The following is a 12,264-nucleotide window of genomic DNA, read 5'->3' as shown; positions in this document are numbered from 1 at the left end:
GCACCAATGGTGATGGCCATGCTTCTTAGACTAAGAAGGTCACTTGACTTGATGCAGTACAAAGTAATAAGATATCACCTTAAATATTGTAGCTTGATTATTTAAATCTATTTTAATAATAAAATTTTTATGATATTTAGAAATTTAAAATGTTTATAGTTAACTGATTTAACTTTAAAAAAAATAATATGCTGTTTAAAATGTATGAACATAAACATCACCTTTCAGACTGGTGGTGAATGTTTCTAAAATGCTCTGTACCAGCAAAATGAGGAAAACGTTACTAGATCTGGAGTTTATTACCAAATTGATCTCTAAAGCTCCTCTTGTGTCACTCTGCATATTTCTTTTAGAAAATATTTTGAAGTTCAAAGTTGATATACACTGAAGACAGAAAAATTCAAGAATTCATGTAAGTAAAAAGAAGTGAAACACCTTTTACACCTATTATCTGTGAATTCAACTCTAGCTATACTAGTTTCTTACATTTTTTGCCAATATTTTTTATAAAAAGTTATTCACTGTTTAAAGCAGAGTGTCTTTACATGTGTGTGTATATTTAATGTTGAATTTTTAATCACTTATACTCCGTGTTATAGTAGTTATGCAATGTGATTCTCATTGTTCTTTATTTGAATTATGTGTATTTTGATAAGCATCTTGTAAAATATTATGAGATCCAACCAGTCCAGCCTAACGGAAATCAGTCCTGAATGTTCATTGGGAGGACTGATGCTGAAGCTAGAACTCCATTATATTGGCCATCTGATGTGAAGAGCTGACTCCTTTGAAAAAACCCTGACGCAGGGAAAGATTGGAAGGAGGAGAAGGGGACGACAGAAGATGAGATGGTTGGATGACATCACTGACTCAATGGACATGGGTTTGAGTAAGCTCCGGGAGTTGCTTATGGACAGGGAGGCCTGGGAGTGCTGCAGTGCATGGGGTCGCAAAGAGCCGGACACGATTGTGTGACTGAACTGTACTGAAATATTATGTATCTCATCATTTATGGTTTATTCATCTATTGATAGATGAGCAAAAGTAAGATAAACTACTTATATTTAATTCCTGACATAAGTATGACATCAAACATATAAAAGCAAACTATGTCATACTTATGTCAGGAATTAAATATAAGTAGTTTATCTTACTTTTGCTCATCTATTTTGAATGTTTTCCATTTCTTTCCACACTTTTCCCCCATGTCTTCTAAAACAGAGTTTCAGAAACCCTCAGAAGTAATGGAGAAAGCTTTAAGAAAGTTAGGAAACTGATGGATGGAAGGAGGCATGGAAGTGATTGAATCTAATTTCTTGCTATAAATGTTTCATGAACAGGACACATACATTTTGATTTGCCAGGTTTAATGAGGTATTTTAAGAAGTGATTCATTGGACCCATCTCTCAATTACATTGTCCCCATAATATTTAACACAAATCTGATTTATGATTCAAGATGAGTTAAAAAATACTTGAGAAAATAAACAGAACTGAATTAATAAGGAAAAATCTGAATATATGTACATATTTCAGTTTTACAACTGCATTTAGTCAATGTTTTATCCACATCGAGGATACACCACCTTTCCTTCCCGACAAGTTGCTCGAAATGTATGTTTTGGTGTCAGTTCACGATAACCATATTGACACATAAATTCAATAGTATCCTCTGTTTTAGAGTAAATTTTTTTATCGTGTTTCCATCTTAACTGTATGTGATGTTTTCTCATTGTTTCTTCTGAAACTGTACATGCCTCTAAAATTAAAGAAAATAAACATAAACTGTGAGTAATATGCAAATACTTTCAACAGAATTTCAGGGTTTCAAGAACTTTGGCAAAAATCTTCCTCAAACATTTTCCAATCAATACACTGAAAATGTATAATGTAGGTTTCATCATATTTAAAAAATTAATGATATAAGAATGAGATACTTTGTTTAGTCTAACCATTAAATGTTATAAGGTTCATAATGTCAGTTATTAAATGAAGAGCTTTCATAAAGGAGCCATTGTTGCTTGAACATGAAATTTTCTAACTTTATTTCTATATACAGAGATTAATCCTTGGTGTGCAAGCATTAACTGGTTGTTATTTAATCCATAAAAACTCTATTAAAAACAGTTAAACATTATGCTGTGTACAAGGGTTATCCCAGGATCCAAGAGAAGTTTAAAGCATTTACCTAAGCATTTTGGTAGTTGTGACCACTCTCCATTCCGACATACTACGTTTTTGTTTCCACGAAGTTCATAGTAGGCCTGACACCGGTACTCAACAATCATTCCTGAAGGATATACTGATTGCAGGAGTGAGGTAATGTCTCCATTGTCTATTGGTGGAGGAGGCCCACATTTTCCTTGAGAGTCTAAAAAATAATGGCGTTTGATTTATTCAAAGACAACTCCTACAGTTTTAAACAAATAAAAAGGCAGCCAAATATGTCATATCAAAACTTAAGATTTCTGATGACAGAAATGATTTATAGGAGGAATTTTAATCACTTAATCAGAAATACACATTTTAAGACCTTATTTTACCACCATGGAAGCACATATAGTACTTTAACCAATATGTCTGCTTTGCAGTGTCCTGATGTTCAAACATGTTTTCTTTCAGAGTATATGCTGGGAAGATGGATAGCTAAGATAAAAAAATTTTTACTCTTTTATACAACATGTTGCATGTCTGTGAAAGGAAACTTTGGCTTCCATTTCTGGACAAGATGAGGTAAAAATATTTGTGCTTATAGCATCTGCTAAGTATTCCTTCTGCCAAATAAAGGTCCTGAACATATTATAAAAACCAACACAGAAGACTGTGAAACAGGTATAAGTCAATCTGCTTAGGGACCTTGGGATTCAAAGAGTTACACTGAAGAGAGAACTTGGGGTTCTCATTTTGCCTTCTATGTACCCTGAATGGGCCACAGAGACAGCAATCCAAAATAATACAAGTTGAGAAAGAAAAAAAGTCTCATGAAGCAGTTGATCTCTTTAAGAAAAGGCCCAGAAAAGAGTAGCCTAACAAGATACAAACAGTTTTCACAACACTGAATTAGTCTAGAAATACTACACTAAGTGTGCACACTAAGTTCTTGTGTGCACCAGGACCCAGAGACCCCACAGAGACTAAGCCAGAATTGTGTCTGAGTGTCTCCTGCAGAAGTACAGGTGAGGAGTGCACTGCTACAGGGGCAGGAGCTCTGGGTGCAGTAGACCTGGGTATTGCATAAGCCCTCTTGGAGAAGGGTGCAATTAACCCCACTACAGAGCCACCAGAACCTACACAGGACTGTAGAAACAGACTCTTGGAGGGCACAAACAAAACGCTGTGCACAAAAGAATCCAGGAAAAAGAAGCAATGACTCCAAAAGAGACTGACCCAGACTTGCCCGTCCATGTCCAGGAGTCTTCAGCAGAGGCATGGGTTAGCACTGGCCTGCTGCAGGTTTGGGGGCATTGAGTCCAGCAGTGCATGCATAAGACCTTTTGAATTAGATCACCAATATCTTCCTTATCTCCACCATTGTTTGGCCACAGGTCAAAAACCAGAGAGAGAATATGACCCTACCCATCAACAGAAAATTGAACTAAAGATTTACTGAGCATGGCCCCTTCCATCAGACCAAGACCCAGTTTCACCCTGAGTCAGTCTCTCTCATCAGGAAGCTTCCATAAGCCGCTTATCCTCATCCATCAAAGGGCAGACAGAATGAAAACCACAATCACGGAAAATGAACCAGTCTGATCACATGGACAACAGCCTTGTAGGACTCCATGAAACTCTGAGCCATGCCGTATAGGGCCTACAAGTTGGATGGGTCATGGTGGAGGATTCTGACAAAATGTGGGTGACTAGCGAAGGGAATGCCAAACCACTTCAGTATTCTTGCCTTGAGAACCCCATGAACATTATGAAAAGGCAAAAAGTTATGACACTGAAAGATGAACTCCTCAGGTAGGGAGGTGTCCAATATGCAGATCAGTGAAGAAATAATTCCAGAAAGAATGAAGAGATGAAGAAAAAGCAAAAACAACATTCAATTGTGGATGTGACTGGTGATGGAAGTAAAGCCTGATGCTGTAAAGAGCACTATTGCATAGGGACCTGGAATGTTAGGTCCACGAATCAAGGCAAATTGGAAGTGGTCAAACAGGAGAGGGCAAGGGTGAACATCGGCATTTTAAAAATCAGCAAACTAAAATGGACTTGAATGGGTGAATTTGACTCAGATGACCAGTATATCTACTACTGTGAGCAAGAATCCCTAAGAAGAATTGGAATAGCCACGATATTCAACAAAACAGTCTGAAATGCAGTGCTTGCATGCAATCTCAAAAATGACAGAACAATTGCTGTTCATTTCCAAGCCAAACCATTGACAAGCACAGTAATCCAGGTCTATGCCCTGAACAGCAATGCTGAAGAAGCTGAAGTGGAATGGTTTTCTGAAGATGTACAAGGACTTCTAGAACTAACAAGCAAAAAGATGTCCTTTTCATTATACTGGACTGGAATGCAAAAGTGGGAGGTCGAGATATCTGGACTAACAGGCAAGTTTGGCATTAAGAGTACAAAATGAAGCAGGGAAAAGGGTAACAGAGTTTTACCAAGAGAACACACTGGTCATAGCAAACACCCTCTTCCAATAACACAAGTGAAATCTCTACACATGGACATCACCAAATGTCCATGGAAAACTCTACACATGGACAATACCAAAATCAGATTGATTATATTCTTTGCAGCCAAAGATGGAGAAGCTCTATACAGTCAGCAAAAACAAGACTGGGACCTGACTGTGGCTCAGATCATGAACTCCTTGTTGCCAAATTCATACTTAAATTGAAGAAAGATGTGAAAACCACTAGACATTCAGGCATGACCTAAATCAAATCCCTTACAATTAGAGTGGAAGAAACAAATAGATTCATGGGATTTGATAAGACAGAAGGCCTGAACAACTATGGAGAGTGGTTCCTGACTTTGTATGGAGGAAGGGATCAAAATTATTCCCAATAAAAAGAAATAAAAACAGCAAAATGGTTGCCTCAAGAGGCCTTACAAATAGCTGAGAAAAGAAGAGATGCTAAAGGCAAAGGAGAAAAGGAAAGATAAAACTATTTGAATGCAGTGTTCCAAAGAATCCAAGGAGAAAAAAGAAAGCCTTCCTCAGTGATCAGTGGAAAGAAATAGAGGAAAACAATAGAATGGGAAAGACTGGAGATCTCTTCAAGAAAACTAGAGATACCAAGGACATTTCATACAACGATGGGCACTATAAAGGACAAAAATGGTATAGACCTAACAGAAGTAGAAGATATTAAGAAGAGAAGGCAAGAATATATAGAAGAACTATACAAAAAAGATCTTCATGACCCAGATAACCACAAAGGTGTGATCACTCACCTAGAGCCAGACATCCTAAAATACAAAGTCAAGTATGCCTCAGGAAGCATCACTGCAAACAAAGCTAGTGGAGGTGATGGTATTCCAGTTGAGTTATTTCAAATCCTAAAGATGATGCTCTTTAAGTGCTGCCCTCAGTATGCCAGCAAATTCAGCAGTGAACAAAGGTCTGCAAAATGTCAATTTTCATTCCAATCCCAAAGAAAGGCAATCCCAAAGAATGTTCCAACTACAGTACAATAGCATTCATCTTACACGCTAGTAAAGTAATGCCCAAGTTCTCCACGCTAGGCTTAACAGCACATGACCCATGAAATTCCTGATGCTCAAACTGGATTCAGAAAAGGCAGAGAAACCAGAGATCAAATTGCCAACATCCATTGGATCATCAAAAAAACAAGAGAGTTCCACAAAAAAATCCACTTCTGTTTTATTGACTACACCAAAACCTTTGACTGTGTTGATCACAACAAACTGTGGAAATTAAACACATGGTAACAACTGACCTGCCTCTTGAGAAATCTGTATGCAGGTCAAGAAGCCACAGTTAGAATCGGACATGGAAGAAAAACTGGTTCCAAATCAGGAAAGGAACACATCAAGTCTGTATACTGTCACCTGCTTACTTAACTTCTATGCAGAGTACATCATGCAAAATTCCAAGCCAGATGAAGCAGAAGCTGGAATCAATATTGTCAGGAGAAATATCAACAACGTCAAATATGCAGATGGCACCATCCTTATGGCAGAAAGTGAAGAACTATAAGAGTCTCCTAATGAAAGTGAAAGAGGAGAGTGGAAAAGTTAGCTTAAAAATCAACATTCAGAGAACTAAGGTAATGGCATCCAGTCCCATCACTTCATAGCAAACAGATGGTGAAACAATGGAAACTGTGAGAGACTTTATTTTGGGGGCTCCAAAATCACTGCAGATGGTGAGTGCAGCCAGGAGATTAAAACACACTTGCTCCTTAGAAAAAAGTTATGACCTACTTAGATAGCATATCAAAAAGCAGAGACATTACTTTGCCAACAAAATTCCACCTAGTGAAAGCTATGATTTTTTCAGTTGTCATGTATGGATGTGAGAGTTGGACTATAAAGAAAGCTGAGCACCAAAAAATTGATGCTTTTGAACTGTGGTGTTGGAGAAGACTCTTGAGAGTCCCTTGGAATGCAAGGAGATCAAACCAGTCAATCCTAAAGGAAATCAGTCCTGAATATTTATTGGAAGGACTGATAATGAAGCTGAAGCTCCAATACTTTGACCAGCAGACGAAAAGAACTGACTATTTGGAGAAAATCCTGATGCTGGGAAAGATTGAAGGCAGAAGGATAAGGGTATAACAGAGGATGAGATGGTAGGAGGGCATCACTGACTTGATGGACATGAGGTTAGTTAAGCTTTGGGAGTTGGTGATGGATGGGAAATCCTGGTGTGCTTCAGTCCATCGAGTTGCAAAGAGTCAGACATGACTAAGCAACTGAATTGGACTGATTTAGTCTAGAAACACACGATGGCAGAAACCTCAGACCAATCCTTTCCATGCCTTGATCTACAGGGTCCAAGTAAGCAGCTCATATTTCCACCCACATAATGAGTGAACTCTTGAGAGAGCCCCTTGGACTGCAAGGAGGTCCAACCAGTCCATCCTAAAGGAGATCAGTTCTAGGTGTTCACTGGAAGGACTGATGTTGAAGCTGAAACTCCAATACTTTGGCCACCTCATGCGAAGAGCTGACTCATTGGAAAAGACCCTGAAGCTGGGAGGGACTAGGGGCAGGAGGAGAAAGGGACGACAGAGAATGAGATGGCTGGATGGCATCACCAACTCGATGGACATGAGTTTCAGTGAACTCACCGAATTGGTGATGGACAGGGAGGCCTGGCGTGCTGTGATTCATGGGGTTGCAAAGAGTCGGACATGACTGAGCGACTAAACTGAACTGAACTGAACTGAATGAGGAAACAAGAAACCTCTGCCCTTTCTCCTGGTGTCAGAGGAGGTCAGGTGGGAACTTTAGCCTTGCACCCTACATGGCAGTAATTTATCACCCTACATGGCTGATTAATGAAGGAGTCCAATAACATCCTTAGTCTCAAGATAAAAAAGCTCAAGTGTCTGAATACAGTTGAAAATCCTTTATCAGACCAAAGACCAGGTAAACCTCAAAAGAGAAAAAGCAATCAACAGAAGACAACACTGAGATGACACAGATATTGAAATCATTGGATGATGGTTTTTAAAAATCTAGTCTAATTGGTAGAACTAGAAAATAGATTATTAGAAAACCACATGGATTGACAATATATCACAGATGGCAGAATGATCAATAAGTTTGAATATTAACTAACCTTGAAAATAGACTGAAAAGAAAATGGACATAGCTTCAAGTATCTGTGGGAAGATAGCAAAGAAGGTTGAACATGAAGTTGAAAATAAAGAATAAGAGATAAAAAAAATAATGGCTGAGTTCCCTGTGCCATCATTTTCTGACGGTCTAAATGGAAAGGAAATCCAAAAGAATGGGGATATGTGTATATGTGTAGCTGATTCACTTTGATGTACAGTGAAGCTAACACTATATTGTATAGGAAATACACTCTAAAAATTTTTTTTTGAATAATGGCTGATAATTTCTCAAATACGGCATATGACTTAGCAACTAACCAAAAACAACTACATGCTAAAACTGCTCAGTGAATTCCAAATAGGATGGAGCCAAATAACTTAATGTCAAGATACATCATAATCAGTTCCTGTTGTGTTGTTCAGTTGCTCAACTGTTTCTGACTCTTTGCAACCCCATGGATTGTAGAAAGCCCGGGTTCCCGGTCCTTCATTAACTCCCAGAGTTTGCTCAAAGTCATGTCCATTCTGTCGATCATGCCATCCAACCATCTCATTTCCTGATGTCCCTTCTCCTCCTGCGCTTAATCTTTTCCAGTATCAGGTTCTTTTCCAAGGAGTCAGTTCTTCTCATCAGGTGGCCAAAATACTGGAGCTTCAGCTTCAGCATCAGTCCTTCCAATGAATATTCAGAACTGATTTCGTTTAGGAATGACTGGCTTGATCTCCGTGCAGTCTCAGGGACTCTCCAGAGTCTTTTTCAGCACCACAGTTCAAAAACTCAATTCTTTGGTAGTCAGCCTTCTTTGTGGTCAAACATTCACATCCATACATTACTGCTTGAAAAACCATAACTTTGACAATATGAACCTTTGTTGGTAAAGTGATGTCTCTGCTTCTTACCATGTTGTCGAGGTTTTTATGGCTTTTCTTCCAAGGAGTCTTTTAATTTCATGGCTGCAGTCAGCACCCACAGTGATTGTGAAGCTAAAAAGAATGAAGTCTGTCACTGTTTTCATTTTCCCCAATTTTTAACATAGAGTGATGGAACCCGATACAATGATCTTCGTTTTTTGAATGTGGTTTTCAGCTAGCTTTTTCAATCTCCTCTTTCACCATTATCAAGAGGCTCTTTAGTTCCTCTTTGCTTTCTGACATTAGTGTGATGTCATCTGTGTATCTGAGGTTATTGGTATTTTTCCTGGCAATCTTGATTCCACCTTGTGCTTCTTCCAGCCTGGTATTTTGTGTGATGTTAAAGTAGCAGGGTGACAATATAGCCTTGACACACTCCTTTCCCAATTTTGAATCAGTTTGTTGTTCCATTCCGGTTCTAACTGTTGCTTCTTGACCTGCATACAGGTTTCTCAGGAGGCCGGTAAGGTGGCCAAGTATTCCCATCTCTGTAAGAATTTTCCACAATTTGTTGTGATCCACACAGTCAAAGACTTTAGTGTAGTCAATGAAGCAGAGTGTTTCTTCAATTCCTTTGCTTTTTCTATGATCCAACAAATGTTGTCAATTTAATTTCTAGTTTCACCATCTTTCTAAATTTAGCTTGTACATCTCGAAGTTCTAAGTACACATGTTGAAATTTAGCTTGAAGGATTTTGAGTATTACCTTGCTAGCATGTGAAATGAGCCCAGTTGTGTTGTGGTAGTATGAATATTCTTTGGAATTGCCCTTCAACTGACGTTTTCCAGTCCTATAGCCAATGCTGACCTTTCCAAATTTGCTGGCATATTACGTATAGTACTTTCACAGCATCATCTTTTAGCATTTGAACTAGCTCAGCTGGAATCCCATCACCTCCACTAGCTTTGTTTGTAGTGATGCCCACTTGACTTCACATTCCAGGATTTCTGGCTCCAGGTGACTTGTGGTTATCTGGGTCATTAAGTCCTTTTCTGTACAGTTCTTTTGTATATTCTTGCCACCTCTTCTTAATACCTTCTGCTTCTCTTAGGGGCATACTGTTTCTGCCCTTTATGTGCCCATCATTACATGAAATGTTCCCTTGCTCTCTCTAATTTTCTTGAAGACATCTCTAGTCTTCTCCATTGTATTGCTTTCCTTTTTTTTTTTTTTTTTTTTTTTGCATTGCTCACTTAACAAGGCTTTCATATCTCTCCTTGCTATCCTTTGGATTCTGCATTCAGATGCATATATTTTCCCTTTTGTCCTTTGCACTTTGCTTCTTTTCTTTCATCTCTTTGTAAGGCCTTCTCAGAAAGCCATTTTTCATTGTTGCATTTCTGCTTCTTGGGGATGGTTTTTCTCACTGCCTCCTATACAAACCTCCATCCATAGTTCTTCAGGCACTCTCTCAGATCTAGTCCCTTGAATATTTTTATCCTTTCTGCTATATAATCATAAAAGCCGTAATGGCCTAGTGGTTTTCCCTGCTTTCTTCAAGTCTGAATTTCACAATAAGGAACTCATGATCTGAGCCACAGTTAGCTTCCAATCTTGGTTTTGCTAACTGTATAGAGCTTCTCTATCTTTGACTGCAAAGAATATAATCATTCTGATTTCGGTACTGACCATGTCGTGATGTCCATGCATAGAATTGTCTCTTGTGTTTTTGAAAAAGATGTTTGCTATGACCCTTGTCTTCTCTTGTCAAAACTCTTTTAGCCTTTCCCCTGCTTCATTTTGTACTCCAAGGCCAAACTTGCCTGTTACTCCAGGTATCTTTTTATTCCTACCTTGCATACCAGTTCCCTGTATGAAAAGCAGATTTTTTTTGGTTTCTCCGGATAAACTACCTACATGCATCTAAATACCTAGAGAGACTAAAAAAACCATGCAAAGACATATACTCAAAAACAATGCAGATCCATTTCAAACTATTTTATAATGTTCAAAAATCCACAAGGAAGTCAAGAAAAGAAAAACGTTGAGAATTGAAGGAAACACACACAAAACAAATAAGAAAATGGCAGACTGTCCTTAATAGTTAAGTCACTCTAAATATAAATGGTCCTAAATATATCAATGCAAAATGGCTGTCTGGGGAGGCCTTACAAATAGCTGTGAAAAGAAGAGAAGCAAAAAGCAAAGGAGAAAAGGAAAGATATAAGCATCTGAATGCAGACTTCCAAAGAATAGCAAGAGATAAGAAAGCCTTTCTCAGCGATCAAAGCAAAGAAATAGAGGAAAACAAAAGAATGGAAAAGACTAAAGATCTCTTCAAGAAAATTAGAGATACTAAGGGGACATTTCATGCAAAGATGGGCTCGATAAAGGACAGAAATGGTATGGACCTAACAGAAGCAGAAGATATTAAGAAGAGATGGAAAGAATACGCAGAAGAACTGTACAAAAAAGATCTTCACGATCCAGATAATCACGATGGTGTAATCACTGACCTAGAGCCAGACATCCTGGAATGTGAGGTCAAGTGGGCCTTAGAAAGCATCACTACAAACAAAGCTAGTGGAGCTGAAGGAATTCCAGTTGAGCTATTCCAAATCCTGAAAGATGATACCGTGAAAGTGCTGCACTCAATATGCCAGCAAATTTGGAAAACTCAGCAGTGGCCACAGGACTGGAAAAGGTCAGTTTTCATTCCAATCCCAAAGAAAGGCAATGCCAAAGAATGCTCAAACAACCACACAATTACACTCATCTCACATGCTAGTAAAGTAATGCTCAAAATTCTCCAAGCCAAGCTTCAGGAATACATGAACCATGAACCTCCTGATGTTCAATCTGGTTTTAGAAAAGGCAGAGGAACCAGAGATCAAATTGCCAACATCTGCTGGATCATGCAAACAGCAAGAGAGTTCCAGAAAAACATCTATTTCTGCTTTATTGACTATGCCAAACCTTTGACTGTGTGGATCACAATAAACTGTGGAAAATTCTGAAAGAGATGGGAATACCAGAACACCTGACCTGCCTCTTGAGAAATCTGTATGCAGGTCAGGAAGCAACAGTTAGAACTGGACATGGAACAACAGACTGGTTCCAAATAGGAAAAGGAGTACGTCAAGGCTGTATATTTAACTTATTTACTTATACACAGAGTACATCATGAGAAACACTGGGCTGGAAGAAACACAAGCTGGAATCAAGATTGCCGGGAAAAATATAAATAACCTCAGATATGCAGATGACCCCACCCTTATGGCAGAGAGTGAAGAAGAACTAAAAAGCCTCTTGATGAAAGTGAAAGTGGAGAGTGAAAAAGTTGGCTTAAAGCTCAACATTCAGAAAATGAAGATCATGGCATCCGGTCCCATCATTTCATGGGAAATAGGTCGGGAAACAGTGGGAACAAGTGTCAGACTTTATTTTTGGGGGCTCCAAAATCACTCCAGATGGTGACTGCAGCCATGAAATTAAAAGACTCTTACTCCTTGGAAGGAAAGTTATGACCAACCTAGATAGCATATTCAAAAGCAGAGACATTACTTTGCCTACAAAGGTCCGTCTAGTCAGGGCTATGGTTTTTCCTGTGGTCATGTATGGATGTGAGAGTTGGACTGTGAA

At 38.6% G+C, this 12,264-nt stretch overlaps 1 protein-coding gene across 3 annotated transcripts in view; it reads right to left on the bottom strand.

The window, feature by feature from the left end:
• Nucleotides 1-1,350: 1,350 nt before the first annotated feature.
• Nucleotides 1,351-12,264, bottom strand: part of LOC147357043 (complement factor H) — a 109,825-nt gene continuing 98,911 nt past the window's right edge. For all 3 annotated transcript variants that reach the window (XR_015143761.1, XM_086345582.1, XM_086345583.1), the window contains 2 exons: nt 2,189-2,371; nt 1,351-1,759 (listed from right to left, as the gene is read on the bottom strand). Coding sequence is in view for 2 of the 3 variants with exons in the window: in XM_086345582.1 (XP_086201708.1) it covers nt 1,563-1,759; nt 2,189-2,371 (380 nt within the window). In the remaining variant the exon portion in view is untranslated. The remainder of the gene's footprint in view (nt 1,760-2,188; nt 2,372-12,264) is intronic.

The sequence above is a fragment of the Bos grunniens genome, chromosome 16 (genome assembly GCF_055505025.1).
Source record: "Bos grunniens cultivar Pamir isolate PY7600 chromosome 16, Bosgru_T2T1.0, whole genome shotgun sequence".
NCBI classification, from domain to species: domain Eukaryota; kingdom Metazoa; phylum Chordata; class Mammalia; order Artiodactyla; family Bovidae; genus Bos; species Bos grunniens.
The sequence above is the reverse complement of the archived record's forward strand: the minus strand, read 5'-3'. Positions and strand labels throughout refer to the sequence as shown.